Here is a 23,926-nt window from a genome sequence, read left to right on the forward strand (position 1 = left end):
CTCATGGGTAGGGTCACACAGGAGGGGCCTCGTCGTCTGAACCCCTGTGGTTACTACTGGGTAAGGGGGGTGCTGAAGGTGCGGACTGCCCTGTTTGCAGTGCCGGCACTTAATGTTACAGTGCAGCACCCGGCTCTTGTCACTGAGGGGGAGTCTGCACCTTGGTATCACCCCACGGCAGGTGACACTTGTGTTTGGCCCGCACCCCCCTTGTGACGCTACTGCCGCTAAAGTACATTTCCCCCTCAACTCTCTCCACTTTATCTCTTCAAGATTTGATAAATCCCCAAAAGACAATACTTCTTAGTGACTTTGGGGGGGGGTTTATCAAAGCTTGGAGAGAAGTGAAGTATGTACCAATCAGTTCCTGTCATTTTTTCAAACACAGCCTATAAAATGACATTTAGAAGCTGATTGGCTGGTATCTGTCTCAATCCTTTCAAAACTCCCTTTTTACTCCAAGACTATGTGGCCTATTCATCATCGAAGGCTGTATGGCTTCCGATGATGAAGTTTAGAACTCGCTGTGAGGGATACTTTATTATCCAACTTGCAGCGGGGGAAGTGTCACACCGGAGAAATTCATCATTGCTCCGGTGAGGGGACAACTGCTCCAAAAAGCAGTTGTCCCCGTGGAAAGGGGCGTATTTACAATGGGTGCAGGGTGTGCGGTGCACATGGGCCCACACCGCACAACCTGCACCCGTTATTATATTTACAACTCCGGAGTCCCACGTCTGCGCTGGTATCAGCGCTGTAAAAATGCCTGAAAATGGCCGCAGCAGCCATTTTCAATGTGTTTTGCGAATGCGCAGAATGGAAAACACTGGGGAAATGGCTGCAGCTCCATGATGGGGTCTATGTAATAAGCCTTGGAGAGAGATAAAGTGGACGGAGATAAAGTACCAACCAATCAGCTCCTGTCACTTTACAGGCTGTGTTGTTTGAAAAATGACAGGAGCTGTTTGGTTGGTACTTTATCTCTATCCACTTTTGTCTCTCTCCAAGGCTTAATACATATACACCTATATACATCCTAATGGCCATAACTCCCAGTGACTATATACCTCCCAGTGTCGCTCCCTGTGACCCCAGCACTGAGCTCTGCAGTTACAGGAGCACCTAATAGTGACTGCGTTCCCATGCTGCCATGCTCCCTGAGTCCTGCCCATCCCTTTTCCTAGTCGGCTCTCACCCCTCCCATTCCCGCCTCCTCCCTCTCTCCCCCGCCCGCTCTCCCTCCTCCTTTCCAATCTTCACACACACAAGACAAGGAAAGAGCTTTAGCAGCCAGAGCCGCCCGTCCTTCCTCAGCACTCACACCCGGACACCGCCGTCCTGCTTCCCATCAGCCAGCCGGAGCCATGAGCTGGGGCACTGAGCTGTGGGTGAGTGCGGCCTCGTCCCCTGCACACGGAGTTGTACGGGCGCTTTGTTTGCTCAGTGGGGGCGGAGGGAGGGGTGTGAAGGTGATTTGGAGGTCCGGAGTTTGTTCAATGTACTATAGTGGTTGTGCCGGTGACCCGACCGGGTGTTCTCCTATCCTCGTGGTGTGGTGTGATATGTTGTGTGGTTGCAGTGTGTGTCTGTGGACGTGTGTTGTGTAGTGTGCTATATATGTATTTGGTGACACTAATGTGTAATTAGCATTGGGTAGATGAGTGTACAATAGATGTGTATATTATTTGCACTATCCTTCCCACCTAATGGCTGATAATGGGTTTGTTTTGTATCAGCATTATACTTACACTGCCTTATGTTGTATTTGGTTGTGACCTGTTGTGTCGTTTGCATGCTGATGTGACCTGTGTCAGTTTGGTTATGATCCAGGGGTCATTGTGTTGCTAAAAGTCATGCTGTGTAGCTGATCAGCCCTGGTAGGGTTGCATTGTGTGTGTAGTGTAGTATCAGTGCTGGGGTGTGCACACACATAGCCAGGTGAAGGTCTGCTTTTGTTCCCCTGCCTGTAAGCAGACAGATCACACCCTTTCTTTCATCTCCTTCCTGGCTTCAACCACTCTCTCTGCTCCTTCACCAGTCACACATTTTAGTTTTTTTTTTTATGGTACTGTATGCAATAGACCTAATACAATGGAAATTCTTTGGTCACACATGTAGGTCGCTAATCAGTGGTTTCATATCAAAACATTACAATACAATAAAATTATTTTCTTTATATTGTCTCTCATATAAGTCCTTGAATATCCGTCCGTTATTATGTTGCTCATCAGAACATTTCACTTCGAAGAATATATATAGAAAAAAGGAGAAAGGAAAACTACATAGTGTAGTATTTTTTGAAAATTTGATGACACATATACCAATACATAAACATAGAATTCAAGTTTCTCACTACAGCATGTAGCCACACAAAGAAATACTCTGAGATCACTCAGAACATTATATATATATATATATATATATATATATATATAAATTGCACACACGGTCTTCTGAAATTATTCAGACTTAAAAATAAAGGTTTGAACCGTACCGTGATTGGCACCAGATTTGGTGCTTCTAGAGAGTGTATATGGGAGAATATCCGGATATGCTACCCAGCTCCCTCTAAGCTTCTGGTTCAGCTTGCCGCACACAGTTACAGAGTATCACCAGCAGATAGATCCCAGCTGCCTAATAGACCTAATGCTTAGCAATGGGTAGAGTAATCAGTTCCTTCTGGGAAGATTAAATAACCCACTAGTCCTGCCTTTCCTGTCTATTCTATTTTGCCCCAGGTAACGCAAGGTATACAAACAATACAGTGTGAAACATACAACAATACACCGTGTAATCATGGCACAGTATAGCTTGGTTCCAGGCTCCTGATTTGCCAATGTAACCACAAGCATTGCTTCTCAAATACTGTTAATTTCATGCTAAACTGGATCTCTCCAAAGAATATCTTTAAATTGAATGACTCCTGTTTTACTTGAAAGGCAACTACACCAGATTACCCCCCCAATCAGGGCCTCACTATGCCAATTACAAGACATTCCCAGGGAACTGCTCTCGAGATAGATAGATATATATAGATAGATAGATAGATAGATAGATAGAGATATATATATATGTGTGTGATTTTTTTTTTCTTGTCAATGTTGTGATGCTTGGTAACACAAAACATTATGCAGGGGAGATAACTGCTGTCAATACTCTGACATGTTAAGGCAGCATCTAAAATTCTATAAAATGCACTTTAAAGCTTTCATCCATATTTTCCCCTATGGAGGCATCTCACAGGCGATACTGTAATCTATGTCTACCAGTTAGTGTGAGCACATATGGTGAGAATCTGGGATGCTTGTACGAAAGAGGAAATGAGTCCCAGACTCTGTTCACTGAATCATACTGTATCTCTGTGTAAAATAGATGGCTGTAGTAATTTTTAAGGTCACAAGCAGGTTATGGTAGTTTTTCATGGGAGACACCTAAGTTACCCTGTCTTTGTATCAGTATATCCAGTGTTATATATCTGCTGCATTATAGTAGTTTGTATCTTTATTTTTGCCTAATGTACTGACAGCACGAGATATACTTTGACTATAATATTGCATTACTGAGTTGTCATGGCTGTTGGTGACAGAAGTAAAGTTGAAAATAACTGCGTGTCAAATGAAATATATTTTTCTATATTTAACAATAAATCATTTATACGAAGTGCAGAAACTGCTTTTACAAGTCGATGGTTCCCAAAACAAATATATATTTGTAGTAAAACTGCTAGATGTACATGCAGTTTATTTTTATCTGTGTTGTGAAACTGAGGCGGTCATTGGTATTCACTGGTCCATGCATAGATTTTATTTTCAATCAATCTCAAAATCTGTTTTCAGTTCCATTGCTCCAGTCCTAGTTCCATGTCTTCCCCTGCACATGTTATGCTATTTTTTTTTTTTTTTTTCTTGTAATATTGTATATTATTTCCCAATGTACACTGACTGCACTTATTTTTGCATTACTGCTCACAACAAATGTTATTGTGACTTGTCATGGCTTGATAGAGACCGGTTACTGAGAAGGCCACAACATATGGATAACATCCGTTTACTGCTCATCAAACCGGTACAATTATCCTGGAATGCACTCTTCCCATCCATAAAGCAAAGCGGCAACATTGGGTTGACAATGATCATTCAGTACCACTACACAGCTATTAGTCTTGGATGTGTTACCTTCTAATGCAATGACTGTACCCAATCTAGGCATGAGACATAATGACCAGAGCCGTAACTAGAGTTTTTGGTGCCCTGTGCCAGAAAGAGCATTGGCACCCCCCATTTTTCAAATTGGGACATAACACATCCAAAAAAGGGGAATGGCCTCATGGGCAGGGCCAGGGAAAAGATAGGGGAGGCCAGGAGATGCTGGGGATGAAATAGGAAGCTACAAGTGAGAATGATAATAAACAGAAATTGACAGGCTTGTGCCATGGCATAGGCCGCACTACCCTAGTTATGGCCCATTAATGACCCTCCAGAAACCTTCACTGTTGCAAATAAGGTTGTAGTTCTGTAGGTTGAAACCACACGTGCACTCATTGGTTGTTGAGGACACGATGAAGGAGGAGGCTTCTGACCATATCTGTTTTCTCTACTGCTCACTAACCCATGGCCTGTGCTCACTACTGAGCTGCCAAATGTGCATCTGAGGGGTTTGGGCACTATATCCTGCTCTGTGGAGTGATCACTGGACTTGTCTCCATAATATAGGACGCTTACACCATAAATTAACACTTCCAGCCAATTGTTCCTGTGTTTGCTTTGCACTTTGAGTAAATTCATAGTTTAGGAATCTAGAGTATGCGTTTCCTTCTCTCGTTGCCTTTTTTGTTGATAGTTTCCACACAGAGTTCCATCTAGTCACTGTTATATGCACTGGTATTCCGGGTTTAGCTGTCTTGGTGACTGAAGCCCTTGCCAAATGTGCCCTAATATTTATCACTCAACTGAAAGATCTATCTTTGCAACCAGGCTATTCATAATTATTGGCAACCAGGACATCACCGCACTTTCCCGAAAGGACTTGGCCATCCTGGGATAATACTTCCTTATTTTATTTTGTATTTTTTTGGTATTCCACTGTCCATGTGTGTATAATTATATTTATAGAAAATTGTGGCAAGGTATTGCCGAGGTGTGAAGTTATAGCAATACAACCTTTGCTTTCCCGGCTTGCTTTGAATTTTTATTTTCAAAAGCTACTTTGCAGAATAATCACCTCCCTTTGCATTTAGTTCCAACGTTTTGCAGCAATATTAATGAAACAGATTTAATGTATAACTATTGGGGCAGAATGTATAATGGGAGAAACTGCTTGTATATGAATTTTTTTATTATTTTTTTTTTTAAACTACTGCCGAATTGTTTTAAATTGGCTTAAGGTGCGTATCTACATGCCGATAGAGGAACGACAGTATGATTACAACATTGTAATGGTACAGTCGTTCCTCATCCTGTTAAGTGCCTACACTGTCGTTCTATATGTCGTTCAGTGCAGGCATCCTACCTCATCTCTGAACATGCACAATCTGCGTTATCGGCAGATTGTCCAGCAAGTTCAGGCGATGATTGATGTCGAAAACGACCAGCTGGAGCGCACATCGCTGGTCGTTTTCAACATTTTCATGCCCGACTTGTGAACGATTAATGAGCAATTCAACAATAACGATGTCGCTATCGTTCAGTCCCTCATTTGAATCACTTAGTGGATACGCACCTTTAGGATTATCAGAATCACTGACTTTTGTCTGGGGGGGGGGGGGGGGGGGGGGGGGCGACTGCTTCTATTACACCATAGACCTCAAAGTCAGATCACTTACACAATTATTGGGCACAGTCATTTGATGACCACGTAGTCGTAGACCAATATCAGATAGAAGCCATTGGTTTCAGAGTCAGCTGTGATTGAAACTTGAAACAATGGTAAACTTTGAGTTTTAGGGGCCTATGTATCATAGCTTGATGAGAGAGAAAATTGTGAGATATAAATCACCAACCAATCGGCTTCTAACTTACATTTTATAGGCTGTGTTTGAAAAATGACAGTTAGGAGCTGATTGGTTTTATACTTTCTCTCACAATTTTATCTCATCAAGCTTTGATACATAGGCCCCCCTCAGTCTGAATATACTGCTAGCAACCTAATTCTTAGCGTAATGGACATCCATGAGATCTAATGCTTGTTCTGTGGCTCAAATTACCTAGGGAATAGTTACTTTTCACTCACTATTTTGGTTTTTATTTAGTCAGGGGAACATATTGTTGCCATAATGCTGGATAGTGTCTTTTCAGGATATACAATGTCTGCTTTTGTTTAACATTTTTCAGTGTTTCTGTTTTTTGTGATCTATTGAAAAAGTATGTTTTTACTTTTTACGTTTATTGGTCAATGACAAGTTCCATGACAAATAGTTTAGTAGGTTGACTCATTTAACATAAATCTTGATAATATCCCAACCTGTCGGGTCTCGCATATAAATATAAGTGTAACACACTTTAAATTGTACCTAAAAACAGACCATTATTATGGATTACAGATGTATGTACCTTATGGATATCAACACTTAATCCGCCATGTGTAATATGGAGTAATCCTAAAGCGCGTACACTATAGACTATAATTTTAACGATATCGTTAACTTCGTCTCGTCCAGTGTGTATGCGGTAAACAACCAACGATGCGCGCCCCCGTGTGTTGTTGACTTTATCTATCATCGCCTGAACATGCAGGCCAAACTGACGATATCGTCAGGTTATGTATGTTCAGGGATGAGGAAGGGTGCCAGCGCTGAAAGATATCGTTAACGATGCAGTGTGTATGTTCAATGTTGTTAACGACATTGAGCCCGGGAGTTCAGGAGAAACACTAGGTGACACCGCTCATGGAGAAAATTGTCTAGTGGGCACGTGGCATAATACTAGCCGAACACACTAAGGTAACATAAAGATGAGCATATAAAGAAGAATATAATATATATATATATATATATATATATATGTATATGTATATATATATATGTATGTATGTGTTCAAAAAAATTATATATATATTTTTATTTTATTTTTTGAACAGTATGGAGATTTGCACCCCCACATTCAGGAGTGTGGAAAGTGAGTCCGTTCCCATTGTCCCAGCCTGTACCTTCCATAAATAAAGAGAGAAACATAGGCATTTATGAGCTTTTCTTTTAGAATCCCATTCAAGTGAATAGAGATTATACTTTGAGTGTACCTAAAGCTTTAACACTCTTCAAATATAAGGGAAAATAAAAATGTTCACCTTTCTGGGTGTAACCTAATAAAGTTGCTCTACTAGTAAGAAAACCTGTAATTGATTTAAATAATAAATATATATATATATATATATAATATATATATATATATTTTTCAACTATTATGCACCATCATTAAAGGACAATGAAATGTATGTATACTTGCAGATTAAAGTTCCATAATGCAAAGTGTTGCTATATGTTTCTAGTTCACTAGTTTCAGCACAATTCTTGCTCCTGATTTTCATTTAGAAAAAGTTGTTAAAGGGGTTAAGCGGCCCATACACGGGGCGATTTTTACACACGATATGCACGATTTTGATCGATCGCAACAATCAATCGTGCATATCGTGTGTGTTTTCGCATGCTGGACGACGGCGATGCGCGGCCCCGACGTCGTGCATCGTAGATCTTATGGAAAAATCATAAGATCTGCGATCCATCATGCTGTAAATAGGTAAACGAAGCATCTTGTAAGATGGATCGTTTACAATTCATAACAGCAATGCGATGCATCGGGCTGAAAACGTACCGAGGTGTCATACGTTTTCAAAATCGCATCCTTGTATGGGCCACTTTAGAGTGTGGACTTCTGTGTTCTGCCTTCCCTAACAGTTATTACCTCCCAGGAAATGAGTAATGAGCATGATCCTTTGTGTTCACTAGAACAAGGAATCTGCTAATGTGCAAGTCAATAAAACGATATTAAGCTTCTGAAATAAGACTTACACGGAATTGCACATTCTAGGCCTCATTCAGAGCTAGAAGCAAATAGAATATAAAAAGAGCAATTTGCACCTTGGTAAAACCATGTTGTGCTGCAGGTGGGGACAGATTTAAAATGTGCAGAGATTTAAAAGAGGGGAAGAACGCATCCGAGCTTAATTCTAAACTTCAGTGTAGAAACAAAGCTGCCCTGTTTTTGTTCACTACATGCAAGGTAGCTAGTATTCTCTGTATGCAGTAAAAACATGCATTTACATCCCTTGCATTGCAATATGGTTAGAATAAAAATGGAGCCCATTGGTTCAGGAACTATTTGCTCCTAAAGCTGGGTACACAATGTGTGAACCCATCGACTGCCTGATGCAGCGCGCCGTCAGTGTGCACACTGCGCTATGTGTAGTTCTTGGCTGCAGATAGCAGCATGGCGTCATTCATCTCATCAGAACAAAATTGTTAAAGTGTGTCCGCCTGCGGGAAACACCATTAACACTTGCAACGCTGGTTGAACTATAAATTAGTACGTGTGATATTAAATATACAAAGGTGTCTATGTACTAATAATCGCGGCACTACCAAGGGGAACTCGCAGGGACAGCGGTTGCGGTAACTGCTGTCTATGCGAGTTATAAGTGAAAGACTTCCCCGGGGGAAGCTGACACTGCGCATGTGCACAGCATCAGCTTCCGGAACTGGCCGGGGGCTGCGTGGGAGAGATCGAAAGATTCTCTCCTGCCTCTGGAGCCCCCATTGGCTAACAGTAGTTTACACTGAAGATGGTTTAAACCAGAAGCTTTGCTTTTTGGAGTTTAGTACATAGGGGTCAGATTGTAGTCACCATTGACAATAATGGGGACTGCGGTTTGAAGTGCTAATTAGCACTTTGCTGGAGATTTCTGTGAAATCTCCTGCATTGTGTTATTAGTACATAGGCACAATACACAGCTTGATACATAGGCACCTAAGTTTAATAACAAGTAAAAACCATAAACTCAAAGTGCTGCACAGCAAATGGGATGAACGATCCGCAGGCAAGCGCAATTGGTCGTACACACTGTGTGAACCGCACGATATATTGCTCTGATCTGCGGCGGAATGATGTATCATGTAATGGATCGCCTAATGGGAGCCCGGCTTAACTCTGAATAAGGCTCTCTGTTAGCCTCCTTCTCACTCATCATTGTTTACTGCATTACTTTTAATGTATCACTTGGCAAAATATATTCTTAATGGTTCCTATTTGGATGGAGGAAGCAAATGTGCGTGTGAGCAGAAGGGCCAATCACAAGCCATAATCGAGATCAGGGCTTGTGATTGGACTTCACGCACACACTGCCTGTCCACCATTTTAGGCTGGGTACACACCTAAACTAGTGTTCACTCTAGCTCCGGCGGCAGGCAGGGCACCGGAGCTAGAGAGGGGAACTTTATGAGTGCGCCTCGAAAAGGGGGCATGGTCATGAAAAGGGGGCGTGTCTATAAGACGCGTCCCCTTTTCGTCAAACTTGGGGGCGTGCCCGGCACTTACGGACACGCCGGGCAGCTCCCAAGCGCTGCAGACAGGGAGAATAGATGCCGGGCGCATGCGCCCGGCGTTTATTCTCCGGCGGTGACCGGGTCACCGCAGAGTTCTCCACCCACGGGACACTGCGTCCCGCGGGTGAAGACTGCACCCGCAGGCTGTGAGGGCAGGGTGCTTTTTGCCCTTCAGAAGGAGGGTAGGGCGCCGCGCCCCGCTAAAACAGCCTAGCGGGAATGCTAATTAAACAACCATCAATTGTGCCGATGTTCAGGGCGATTTGCCTTGACCCTGGACATCGCATCATTGCCGGTACACACCTAAAAGATTTAATGAACGACTGAACAATCACTGTTCCATCCTTCATTAATATGTACAGCCTCACGATATCGTGTGATTGCACGGCCAATCACTTGATATTGCATGCGACCGCCGGAGAGTGCAAATCGGGAATACACACTGCACGATGTGCTCGATTTGTCGTTCCGATTTAGCCAAAACGGGCCGATATCGTATGTGTACCCAACCTTAACTTTGTAAAAATTATTTGATTTGCTGATTCTGTACTACTAATGGTTGCATGTTGGTAAAATCTCTTACATACTGTATGCAGGGCCGGCCCTAGCCCAAATTTTTTGGTAAGCGAGTAGGTTTTTTGGCGCCCCCCCTATGCAGTGCCCGCGGTAGTGGTCCCCCCTGTGCAGTGCCCTTTGAGCTCCCATTAGTAAGCTTATACAGTGCCCCTTGTAGTAGTCCCCCCTTGTAGTAGTCCCCCCATTGTTGTGCCCCCAGTGGAGGTGTGCCCCCAGTGGAGGTTCCCCCCCATGTAGTGCCCCCAGTGGAGGTTCCCCCCCATGTAGTGCCCCCAGTGGAGGTTCCCCCCCATATAGTGCCCCCAGTAGTAGTCCCCCCCCCAGTAGTAGCCCCCCTTCAAGTGCCCCAGTAGTAATCCTCCCTTCTAGTGCCCCCTGTAATCCCCCAGTAGTAATCCCCCCTTCAAGTACCCCCAGTAGTAATCCCCCCTTCAAGTACCCCCAGTAGTAATCCCCCCTTCTAGTGCCCCCAGTAGTAATCCTCCCTTCTAGTGCCCCCTGTAATCCCCCTTCAAGTTCCCCCAGTAGTAATCCTCCCCTTCAAGTACCCCCAGTAGTAATCCCCCCCTTCAAGTACCCCCAGTAGTAATCCCCCCCTTCAAGTGCCCCCAGTAGTAATCCCCCCCTTCAAGTGCCCCAGTAGTAATCCCCCCCTTCTTGTGCCCCCAGTAGTAATCCCCCCCTTCCTGTGCCCCCAGTAGTAATCCCCCCTTCCTGTGCCCCCAGTAGTAATCCCCCTTCCTGTGCCCCCAGTAGTAATCCCCCTTCCTGTGCCCCCAGTAGTAATCCCCCTTCCTGTGCCCCCAGTAGTAATCCCCCTTCCTGTGCCCCCAGTAGTAATCCCCCTTCCTGTGCCCCCAGTAGTAATCCCCCTTCCTGTGCCCCCAGTAGTAATCCCCCTTCCTGTGCCCCCAGTAGTAATCCCCCTTCCTGTGCCCCCAGTAGTAATCCCCCCTTCCTGTGCCCCCAGTAGTAATCCCCCCTTCAAGTGCCCCCAGTAGTAATCCCCCCTTCAAGTGCCCCCAGTAGTAATCCCCCCTTCAAGTGCCCCCAGTAGTAATCCCCCCTTCAAGTGCCCCCAGTAGTAATCCCCCCTTCAAGTGCCCCCAGTAGTAATCCCCCCTTCAAGTGCCCCCAGTAGTAATCCCCCCTTCAAGTGCCCCCAGTAGTAATCCCCCCTTCAAGTGCCCCCAGTAGTAATCCCCCCTTCAAGTGTCCCCAGTAGTAATCCCCCCTTCAAGTGCCCCCAGTAGTAATCCCCCCTTCAAGTGCCCCCAGTAGTAGTAATCCCCCCTTCAAGTGCCCCCAGTAGTAGTCCCCCCCCTTCAAGTGCCCCCAGTAGTAGTCCCCCCCCTTCAAGTGCCCCCAGTAGTAGTCCCCCCCCTTCAAGTGCCCCCAGTAGTAGTCCCCCCCCTTCAAGTGCCCCCAGTAGTAGTCCCCCCCCCCTTCAAGTGCCCCCAGTAGTAGTCCCCCCCCTTCAAGTGCCCCCAGTAGTAGTCCCCCCCCTTCAAGTGCCCCCAGTAGTAGTCCCCCCCCTTCAAGTGCCCCCAGTAGTAGTCCCCCCTTCAAGTGCCCCCAGTAGTAGTCCCCCCCCTTCAAGTGCCCCCAGTAGTAGTCCCCCCCCCCCCTTCAAGTGCCCCCAGTAGTAGTCCCCCCCCCCCCTTCAAGTGCCCCCAGTAGTAGTCCCCCCCCCTTCAAGTGCCCCCAGTAGTAATCCCCCCTTGTAGCCCCCCCAGTAGAGACACACGTTATAAAAAACAAAACAAAAAAAAAAACCACTTACCTGAACCCCCCGCTCCTGCTCCCGCCGCCGATATCCGCTACTCCCGACCATTCTCCAGGGCCGCTTTGCATTATGGGAGAGACGTCGTCATGACGACGTCTCTCCCATTACCCACTGCGGGAACCGGAAGATGGCTCCCGCAGTGGGAGCTACAGCAGCCGATGAGAGTCTGACAGACTCTCATCAGCTGCTGAAACAAACACACAGTTGCCGGCTTCGGCGGCTGTGTGTTTGGCACTGTGTAGCGCTGACCGAACTCCGTCCGGTCAGTGCTACACGCGCGTTGCAGACTGTGTCACAGAGACACAGTCTGCACCGCGGTAATTCTGCATGGTCGCGGCCGCGGCGCCCTTCACTACGTGGTGCCTTACGCGGCCGCGTACCATGCGTAACCATAGAACCGGCCCTGACTGTATGAGGTATTTTTAGCATTATAAAAAAAAACAAATTCCATGGCTTGCAGACCATAAGCAACTATGGCCCTGATTCAGAGCCGGACGCTCTGACCAGAGCGCTCGCTCTGAATCAGGGCCCACCTCCATTAATATGGAGCGTGCTCCTGGACGCTCGTATAGCTGTGGGTCACCACCCACAGCATATACGAGCGTGCAAAATGATGGTCGCGATGGTCTTGACCATCACGACCATCGGAACTGCGAGTAAAAGCCTGCGGTTGGGTTTTTCAACCGCAAGGCCAGGAGTGATTTTGGCTCTATCAGAGCCAAAATCACTCCCACTGACATCACTAGTGATGTCAGTGGGGCCGGCTTCTGACGGTAGGCGTTCCCTTGGGAACGCCTCCGTCTGGCAGCCACCCCCCGGCACGCCCACCAAAGGGGGCGTGCTGTCAGTCACCATCGACAGCACGCCCACTTTGATGAGACACTCCGAGCGAAGGAAAGTCCTTCGCTCTTCGGGTCTCGCGCATGTGCACGACGGAGCTCCCTCTGTCGTGCGCATGCGCAGTGGGGACCATCGACCCACTTGCGAGCGGACTGCCGCTCGCGAGTGGGTCTGAATGACCCCCTATATTCAATATCTACTGTTTCAATATGTTTTGCAAAGCAACTATAGTACAGCATTCCATAAACTGTTGATGGGATACTTTCTATTTAGTTGCGGTACATAGAAAGCAGATCATGCAATATGTATATTTCAAAAACATCTGGTCAACTTACACATGCCTTTCTTGTTTTACTCCAATAGTGACCCCCGTGGTGAGCAATGCATTTGCCTGCCACTCAGATCTGTCAGTAATTTGCGGAACAGGCATTACTTGTATGACCTGCTTCCTAGTCTAGAACCCCCAGAATGTAATTTGAGTACGTACACTAGCACAGGATGTAGTGGATTACAGCCTGAGATCACTGAATATTTGCAAAGTGAATCAGGAGACTATTTTGTGGTGTATGCATGTTCTTTGTGTTTCCTGGAGTAATTCTAAGACCGTTTCTAAAAAAAGAAAATGCTAAAAAAAAATAAAATAATTGATAGTTTTTGGATAATGGCACATTGTGTTATGTATTTCATACTATTGTTATGTAAACCCTTCATTACACTGTGCTATAGCTATGAAGAGCTGTGCCTGACTGGATCCTATTTGCAGAAAATGGTTCTACTTTCTGTCTCGCTGTATGTGAAGGACACTTATTACTTTATAGTTGCCATGGCAACTCCTGAGTTACAAAGCTGAGAACACACACTGTGCATTTGGATGTTCCGAAGATATGCCAGTATCATTTTGGCACAAGCTCATGCTATGAAGCTGGAACGCAGGGAGCTGACGCGTGATCCTTACAAAGGACTGCTTTGCTGAATGAGTTGTGGGTATTTTTAAATAGATTTCCAGCTGGATTGGTATATATGATTAGATTAACTTTCTTCTCTATGGTTGGTGCTAACCCAATTTGTAAATTGAAAACCAGAAGTAACATTTGAGGCTGAACAGAAAGGTTACAACTGTGTTTAAAAAAATTCGACTTCCCTCTAGCCAGTGTAATTCCAGTACCCATATTTGTTTTCAAAATTACTTTCCATCCACTATACAATTTTCTGTCAGTTATCTGTCCAATCTGGCTGGTTGGAATGAAAACCTGTATGGGAGCAAATGACAGTTGGTCAAATTGCAGCAGGTCTCCTCTAAGAGAACTGCAAGGCCTAATGATTCTATGTCCCATGTCTGGATTGTATCTTTCTTTAAATATCCACAGGCAAATGATAAGCTTTCAGGACTGTTGCCAATAATCACGACACTGGTGCAATACACAGAAGGTGGTATGGTTTTAGGAGTGTAAAGCTGTTTGTATCCTTCCTGAAAATCCACTCTTTGTTTTAGATTCTGCTGTTAATGCAGGCACTTCAGCTGATCTATGTCCAGTTGGTGTCAGATGGGAAAGATCCAGCCATTTGGTAGTCATCTAGATGAATGTGGGATACCCATAAGGGGCCTTCTATTGTGGTTGAGCAATGGTTATACACACAGCCTGATGGCCTTTTTTTCCATTCCCTGTCACTATCTGATACATCCAGGTAAAATATTGTTCATAATCGGCAGCTATTTAAGGCTCATACAGTCTGTGCAGTGATTTAACCAGATGAGATGTAACAGTCTAAAACCTCTCACACAGTATTTTCCCAAATACCTGGATTTTACCCTACATTTGAGTGCCAGATTGTTTTGCTGGTCCCAGCCTGAACCCCCTTGCATACAGAAAAGCAAATTATCGGGTCATACATTCCTACCCGGTAATTTGCTGATCAACACTGGTATTTTTTCTGTGTGAAAGGGTCAACCCGGGTCGAAATTGCTGGATCACACACCCTGGCTTTACCCAGTAATTTGCTTTTCTGTGTGAAAGGGGTATAATTGGCAAGTAGAACTGCTTGGGCATCAATACTGTTGCAGAAATACTGGTATAAAGTAGTTGTAACAGTTAAAATGTGTTTGTTTGTTTTTTGTTTTTTTTATAAAGGATGGTAATCCCGAATTCAGGACCTGCTCCTCCCTACCCCTGTTTAGCACAGGTGTGCATAGAAATGTCTGGAACTGCCAGCTTGTGTGGGCGGTGGTGGTGTTTTTTTGATTGATTTTGAAAAGTGTTTGCCTTTTTCTTTGCTTTTTTTTTTATATATTTTTTTTGTGTGCTTCATTTAGTAAATGAAGCATTGAGCACACCTTGAAGCTGTGGTATGTAGGCCTAGTTGCATACACATGAATAGGTCCTGGAAATGCGTGTTCTTCAAACGTTCAGCATTATGCAATTGTAGGAGGCACCTATTGCTGCTGGAGCATGTCAAAGTGCAGGGAGCTAGCTGGTAACTCGTACTGTGGGACTGAGGTCTTTTTGCATAGTAGCATTCAGTGCTGTCATTGTTATGACAGCTACTGTATCTGGTTCTTGTTTAGCAAATGGAATTCTGGGAATTTGTAATTTGAACTGCAGCTTGAACACGTGACTCCGGAGGGATGCTCTCAATTGTGTCATTGCATGCTGAATAATGACAACACGTAAGACTGAAAACACCCTTTTTTTTTTTTTCTTTTTAAACTTGGTACATTTGCCATTCTTTCACTTTGTTGATTTTTTTTCTGTTTCTTCATACTGGTAGTTATGCAATAATTATGTTACAATCTTACAATCTCCACAGTTTTGCTCTGTGGCAATAGGTAGGTCACAGTTTCAAATAGACCTCTGTTACTTAAACTGTGGATTTCTAGGTGTGTGCAAATGAATCATAAGTTAATTGGAGCAAAGAAAAGCATAGGGTGCTTACATTCTGTATGTGTGTGTGTGTGTGTGTGTGTATATACACACATATACATACACACAGAATGATATATATATATATATATCACAATTCTGATTGGAAGGTAAAGACGTCAGGAAATTTTGCGCCCAGCGGACTCTTTCACCCTCCTGCTAAACTGCATCTAGAATGGTTCACAGTAAGAATGCGGTTTTATACAGCGCTCCTACATATGCCAGTTGATTAATACTCATCCTCTTCCTATTCTGAATGCTAAATGCGACATGACCATTTTTGCCTGATTTCGTTTTAATCATGGCTAATGGAGCGTACACACGGTCAGATTTGTCAGACTTGTCAGATTTGTCAGATGAACGATTGAACGATTAAACGATCTGAACGATTTGAACGATTTTAACAAAGGTTTGAACGATTTGAACGATTGAACGTTTTTTAACTGCATTAAAATGAATGGAATCGTCCAAGTCTGACTGCAAACCCATCAGATGTCAGAAATCGTTATCTGACCATCGGGAACGCGCATCGTTGATCGTCCATCGTTCAGGCATGTCAGATATGAACGAATTTCCTTCAGATATGAACGACTGAACGATTTTTAAATCGTTATCGTTCATATCTGAAGGAAAAATCTGATCGTGTGTATGCACCATAAGATCAGTCTGTGATACATGAATCCCCTGGTCAGTATAGACATGTGAGACTGATGTACTGTATTATTGAAGTTCTAAGAATTTTTTTTTTTTCTGGTTTATATTACTTCATATCACAGTTACAAATATTACATCTGTGCTGGTAATATAGGCCTGATGTAGACTGTTTGTGGAGTGTTGCTTGGCATTTTCGCTCTGCGTATTCCCCCCCAAACCAAGCGTACGCAAGTGTGAGCGATGCAGAGCAGCACATTAAGTTGATTTTCCTCTTGCGAATGAAGGAGCGTAACTGGGCTTTGATAAGCATTCTCATATAGGCTCATGCAGGCCGTACATCTGCGGCCCATTTCCCTGTTCTGCTGATCATCGACCAAAAATGCAGATCCATTGGTATGGATGATCAGCAGTCCAGCGGCCGATCAGGGTAAAAAGGCATGTTAGTAATCCCGACTCGTCGATACCGTTAATTTTTTGGATGGGATTGGTGAATTGAGGATTTCCAACATACTGGATTTCCTGGATTCTACAGCGTTGGCAGAAAGGGGAATTTGGGCAACACATTGCAAATGTATGGACCCCTTAAGATCAGTGAGGATGTGCAACACTGCATTCAGGCCCTACTTGAGTAAAGCAGCGTTCTGTTGTGTATAAAACATTGGATGAGATTGGGTTACTAGGTATTGCATTCGGTTGAGGTTTTACAAACACTTGAATTGCATTATATATGCTTAATCAGCCTCCTGTGGTATGGTCTCGAATGCTAGACCTTTTCTGTTTATCATCATTACACTTGATATATACTGCACTCAGGATATAGATATATATATATATATATATATATATATATATATATATATTAAACTATATTCCACTTGTGGGTACCGTTGGATGTGTCCTCTGGACTTCAAGCTTTGTATTTTCAAACTGTATACAGCTGACTGGCATATTCCATTGGGCTCATTTATACTAGGTTGTAGGCTCACTCTGATTATCCTCATTTAGGCTCCTACCAGTTACGTATGTTATAACTAAGATCTACTTTGTTTCTAAATTTGATTGTTTGAACTTTGATCCAATCAATATTCTTTGTAGTTTTTAATTGCATTTTTTTTTTTTTTACTTGGGTAATATAATATTAGATTTATTTATAATGTGTTGAAACTACATCAGAGCACTGAATAATTTTGTATTATTATCTTATTATCCTAAGGTAGAGCAGTTCCTTTCATCGTGCTACATCTACTACTCAATAATGATAGTTATACATTTTCACATTTCATTTTGTAGTAATTGCCTCCTTTAGTGCCACTCATATCTCGTATAGGTATAGTGCAGTTTTACAACTTTGCAAAAAAAAAATAGGAGACCTAGTGTTAAAAGATGTTTTTGTTATTGCATGAATGGTATACTAAGATTACCTAGCAGTCAGTTGTCACCATAACACTGAATAACCGGTGCACCACTCTTAGGTTAGGTTTGGGATAACTGTAACACTGGATAACCGGTGCACCACTCTTAGGTTAGGTTTGGGATAACTGTAACACTGGATAACCGGTGCACCACTCTTAGGTTAGGTTTGGGATAACTGTAACACTGGATAACCGGTGCACCACTCTTAGGTTAGGTTTGGGATAACTGTAACACTGGATAACCGGTGCACCACTCTTAGGTTAGGTTTGGGATAACTGTAACTCTGGATAACCGGTGCACCACTCTCAGGTTAGGTTTGGGATAACTGTAACACTGGATAACCGGTGCACCACTCTTAGGTTAGGTTTGGGATAACTGTAACACTGGATAACCGGTGCACCACTCTTAGGTTAGGTTTGGGATAACTGTAACACTGGATAACCGGTGCACCACTCTTAGGTTAGGTTTGGGATAACTGTAACACTGGATAACCGGTGCACCACTCTTAGGTTAGGTTTGGGATAACTGTAACACTGGAAAACAGGTGTACCACTCTCAGGTTAGGTTTGGGAGCCACAATTCACCTATGTTGTAACTGTTACTTCTGTATGACATGTTTTATATATAGACCAACGCAATACCTTTTTAATATTCACTGTGGTGGGTGGCACTTTAGGTCCGTGCTATCGATCGAAACGTCTGCTTAGTTTGCAGGGGTGATCAAAAAAAATGTGTGCACTGTATATATGTATATTTAGATGTTCTATGTGTGCAAATTACTGCTATATTAAAATACGATGACAGATTTGTGTTTTCTAATATCCATAATAAGTGGGGGAGTGCATTAGTATTGGTATAATATTTGCATTCACAAAAATAAAAACGGTTTAGGGGGAGAAAAAAAATTCTCCAAACTTTTTTCACGCTCATTCCATTAGTCTGTGTGTGCTTAGATTTATCACCCCTATTGGTCCACGAAAACATACAGCTCTCACATATAATACATTGCCTACATGTACCCTGTACTCTCAGATAAACAATGCCATATTTGTGGGCTCTCCTGAATGTTTCACCAAGTCATACAGATCATGTACATTTCCCAGCATTTAGGCATCGGGATGGGTACAGTATGCTGGCACATCCCCTCAGCACCTAGCTGGTATTTTAATGTTCTAACACTGGTCCTGAAGGTGATGTCAAGTATCAAATTTCCCACAACTTATGATTAAAGAGAATGGAGATATAGGTAACAGTGATTCAAAGTAACAAAACCAGGAAACATTTTTATTTTTGTTACACTGATTACATGACTCTACCTTTTCGTAAATGGAGCACAGAAATTCCCACATTTTAGAGTGTCCTTTTAATACTAATACTGTAGTCATAATAGCATTTGCTATACAAAGCAGTTTGGTTTTCTGACGTGTGCTTTTCATGCTACAGGCATGTAAATGATTCTAATGAATCTCACCCTGTGACTTGTACAGAGGCATCCTCACACATGCCTGCTGTAATATTCATGAAAACAAAATACGGCAACATTTGTCTTGTTAACAAAACCCTGCTTCAAGCATTCGAAAAACAAATCCAGTTATGTTCCATTTAGCTGATGTAAATATCCTGTAGCATTATTTGCTACAGTAATAAAAAAATCTGCTTAACCAAGGAAAATAACCAGCATGTAATCATGCGAAAAATAGAACTAGCAGGTAAAGTTTCTGGTATATAGATCAGGTCTCCACAAATGTTAGCCATTGAGAGGCCATGTTTGAAGAGATTATTTGTGTAAAATAAAATTTCAAAACAGTTTACTAAAATTTTGTGCATTCTAACTGGTTAACATTGGAAATTCCCTCAAATTCCCTCAGCAATGTCATTAAGTCGTAGGTTTTGACAGAAATTTCCTTTTGTGTCATCTAGAGATGGAAAGTGTTGATTGTTAGTGAGTGTTACAAGGTTAATCCCAGGGTGGGTGTTTTATGATTTCCAGCAATAAGCCTGCACTTATGGTGGTGCTTTCCAAGTTAATTGTTTTTTTTTTTTTTTTTTTTTTACGGTTTTGGCAAATATGTGCTCGAAAATAAATGAAGTTCTTTATACTACCATGAACACGATGGAATAAGAGTTTAATTCATACGATTAATCATTGTGGTCATATTATAATTCCTTTAGAACCGCTACCAAGAACTTCAAAATCATTTCAAAAGGCAGATAAATTATTTTAAACATTTTATATCAGGTGAAGATACAAGAGGTGTCTCTAGAAAGGAGGAAGCATAATAATGTGGAATAAGTTCCAGGGGAGAGGGAATGGAAGCACTAGATTGCTGGAACTACACCATCCCATTGTAGAAAACACAACCAACCACATACTTAAATCTTAAATATAGGTCTTCAATCATGATATGACTATTTGAGACCTAGCCCAACCAGGTTCTCTGGAACAGACCCTGGAGTATCTGGTACAACACTGTAAGCTTCTTCATGACTATCTGAAGCATAACCTAATAGCATCCAGGTTCTCTTTACTAAGGTATTCAGACATTTCACATTTAGTTGAGATGTGTAACCTACCTTTTCATATTGGTAATAATGTTGTAGAAAAAGTTAGAACCCCATAGAGCAATCCAACCACTTACAAGCTGTCTGGTGGAACGGAGCCGAACCATGCCTGCATCAAGGAGATGGTGAGCTAGATAAGGTGATAGTGGTTCAGAGGGGGTGAGGGGTAAGTAGGTTAGGGCATGGAAACAAGAGTATGTACTTGGAAACAGCAACAAATGTTAAGAACTCAAACTTGCATTGATGATCTGCTCCTGGTACTTATGGAACAACCAAAGCAAAATCATGATGATAACGTACAACATGCGCTGGTGCTTACTCAAGGGCAAGTGACATTGACAGCCTTAGTCATAATTTGAGCAGGTTGAGTATTTCTTCACTGAATGTTTTAGAACTGTACCATGTCGGACATCATGTGAATAAAGCAAAGATATGGTATTAATGGCCTATCCTAAAAATGTTGCTCTCTGACTCAAAATAGAATATGATCCTCCTCATAGGCAGAGACCATAATAATAATGAGGCACTGTTTTGAGACTAGAAATTAGAATGTGGAACCATTCAAAATAAATGCACATTGAGATTATCTTACCTGTAATCACTTTGTTGATATATAGACCATGGGTGTAAACCCGAGGTAGCACGTGTTAAGCTATAGATTGTGTGTTAAGTGCTGAAATCTATGGTTTCTACTTCAGGGTCCATAGGGGGTCCACAGGGTTGACCTTGGGGTATAGCTGGATCTGGATCCATGGGCACCACGCAGTTAAAGCTTTGCTGCTCCCAGGATGCACTTGGGTCCGTCCTCCTCTATACCCCGCCCCCGGCCACAGGCACCTCAGTTTTAGTTGGTGCCCGGCCGGAGTCGGGTCACCCTGCGCAGTGGGGCTGCATAAGCAGCCCCTAAGCTTTATTCTTTATTTAAAAAAAAAAAAAAGATGATTTTATTATTTTATTTTTACTGTCTTCAGAGCGGCAGCATCAGACTGTCCATCTGGACATCTACGCTGCCGCTCCAACAGCCCCGCTGGCGCTGCGACGCCGGTACTGATCTGGGGATCGCAGCGGGACCCCGGAGTCAGTACTAGCGTGGCTCCGGGACCACCCAAGGACTGCTGCCGGACTGAAGGGGCCAGGTAAGCCGCGTGCAGCGCTGACAGCGCTGCACGCGGGGAAAATGCAGTCTTCATGCCGCTGGTCTCTGGGGACAGACCGGCGGCGCTAGTAGCGGCGGCGGGCTCCCCCTCTTCAGGAATACCCCGCGTGTCCGCTGGCCCCCGGGGTGTAAGTACCGGCGGGGAACCGGCTTCCCCGGGGATTTAGTACAAGCAGGGGAGGCAGCCTTCCCTGCTTCAGCGCTCCTCCCCTCAGCCCAGCGCGCCTTCTCTCATGTGTGCTGGCGTCGCTGGGCTGTTATCTCCTGGCCACTCCTCCTCAGAGCTCTCCGGCGGCCATCTTCCTCAGGCAGCATCGCAGAGCTCCCAGGCAGGCTTCCAGTGGACCAGTCCCCCTGCGTACCTGTCCCCCTGCAAAGGACAGTGTTCGCAGCGCTATAGCCCTCCCAGACACTGAATCTGGGAGGTTGATTGTAGCGGAAGGTGCAGTGAGTAATACTTCTCTGCATGGTATGTGACTTTTTGCTAGTGCTGCTGTCTGTGCTTATTTTCTACTTACTGTCAGCTTTTTACCTATCCCTTTCCTTCTCCTATGGCCGCAGGTGCGTGGGGGAGGGGTGTTCTTTCTGTGTACCTCACTTATATAAATCTACGTATTTGTGAGGTCCGTCACATACTGCGGTGTGCTCCTCAGTACCATATTGTGGGCTGTTTGGGTTGCATACTTGGGAGTGCGTGGGTGTTATACGCCTTACCTCGTTTCGGTGAGACACTTTTTTTGCAAAAAAGTTCGTGTCATGTCTGATGAGGGGAATGAGCGCTCCGAGGCTCCTGTGTTGTTGTCCTGCCGACGCTGTTCGGCAGGGGTTGACGGGGCAGATTTGTCTCAGGACGGTCTGTGCGGGCGGTGCCAGTTGGTACCTGGACCCTCTAAACCCCCGGTGGCGCAGGATCCTCCGTGGGCAATGTTTACGTAAGTGCTGGCGTCAATCGCGGACCGACTTGCGGTCCCGACTGCGGCCCCTTCTAGGGCGTTGCCCCAGCCTACCATGCCCCGTTCCCCGGGTGTGACTCGTCTGGTGCAGTCTCCTCCCGGGTCTCAGACTGTGGGTCCTTATGCGGGTTTGTCGGTATACGTGCAATCCCCCACGGTGCCGCAGCAGTCGATGGTACCTTTTCAGGGGTATCCTCAGGCAGTACCCCCGCCTTGGGTGGACGTCCTCTCCAGCTCTGTTCAGAGTCTGGCGGCTTCGTCATCGGCTTTTCAACATATGTTGCACAGTGATTTGCCCCAACGGGCGTCCAAGCGTTCCGTTCCGGCTTCACTGGCGGCTCAGTTCACGGACACGGACGTGTCTTCGGATGACGGGGAGATCCATGAAGACTCTGACTCGGATGCCGGGGCCCAGGAGATGGAGGCTAAGTCTTCCATTAATGTGCCAGCATTGGTTAGGGCGGTGCGGGCCATCCTTCACATTGAGGAGGATGTGCCCGCCCCCAGGTCAAAATACCCAAATTTTAAAAAAGCCAAGGTAGCTTCGACGGTTTTTCCCCTGTCCGATCAATTGACGGATCATATGGCAGGGGCCTGGCAGTTGCCCAGCAAGAGGTTCCAACCGCAGAAGCGGTTGGCTTCGAACTATCCGTTTCCGGAGGCTCATTGCAGGAAGTGGGAAACTCCGCCAGCGGTGGATTCCCACGTTACCCGCTTAATTAAAAGCTCTAGGCTGCCTTTGCCGTCGATCTCCTCCCTGAAGGATCCCACGGACAGGAAGGTGGAGACTTGTTTGAAGTCTATCTACTCTCTCTCGGGGGCGCTGGCCTGTCCGTCCATGGCCATCTCTTGGTTGGCTAAGGCCATCGAGAGCTGGGCCAATGCTTTGGAGGATACCTTTCCGGAAGATGCTCTGGAGATCCAGAGAGCATTGATAGGTCAAATGAGGGATGCGGCTTCCTACATTGGGGAAGCATCGTTAGACGCAAGCCTGCTAACCTCTCGGGAGTCGGCTGCAGCTGTGTCGGCGCGTCGGTCCTTGTGGCTGAGGTCTTGGGGAGCTGACGCTGACTCTAAAAAGGGACTGGAGGCCTTACCTTTTAATGGGGAGTTGCTTTTTGGTCCAGACTTGGACAAAATTGTGGACACTCTGGCTAAGTCTAAATCAGCCTTCCTCCCTTCGGCTTCTGCTCCTACCAAGGTACGGAGCTCTGCTTTTCGGTCCTTTCGGGTTCAGGGCAAGGCAAAAGGTCAGTCCTTCCCGAGGCAGTCGACGACCAAGGCCGCTTCTAAGCCCAAGAAGCAGCCCTGGAGTATCAGGCGCCCTTCTTCCAAGCAGGAAGATAAACCTTCTGCCTGATGGGACTGGCCTCCCTCTGGGGGACCCCAGAGTGGGAGGCCGACTTCTTCTATTTGCCCAGTGCTGGCACAATACCACCACGGATGCCTGGGTTCGAGAAGTGGTCTCCCAGGGGTACGCCCTGTCTTTTCGGCACAGACCGCCCCACCAGTTTTTCTGCACGAGTTCTTCTCAGG

The 23,926-nt window shown here is 44.7% G+C and overlaps 1 protein-coding gene across 2 annotated transcripts in view; it reads left to right on the plus strand.

Moving 5' to 3' along the window:
• The first annotated feature begins 1,194 nt into the window (after positions 1-1,194).
• FNBP1L (formin binding protein 1 like) overlaps positions 1,195-23,926 on the plus strand; it is a 165,525-nt gene continuing 142,793 nt past the window's right edge. Inside the window, exon 1 of one of the 2 annotated variants that reach the window (XM_088458460.1) lies at positions 1,195-1,388. In XM_088458460.1, coding sequence (XP_088314586.1) covers positions 1,365-1,388 — 24 coding nt within the window. In that variant the 5' untranslated portion in view covers positions 1,195-1,364. The remainder of the gene's footprint in view (positions 1,389-23,926) is intronic. The other variant, XM_088458461.1, reaches the window with a different exon arrangement.

Source organism: Taudactylus pleione, unplaced genomic scaffold, assembly GCF_031769625.1.
Source record: "Taudactylus pleione unplaced genomic scaffold, aTauple2 ptg000835l, whole genome shotgun sequence".
Classification (NCBI taxonomy): Eukaryota; Metazoa; Chordata; class Amphibia; order Anura; family Myobatrachidae; genus Taudactylus; species Taudactylus pleione.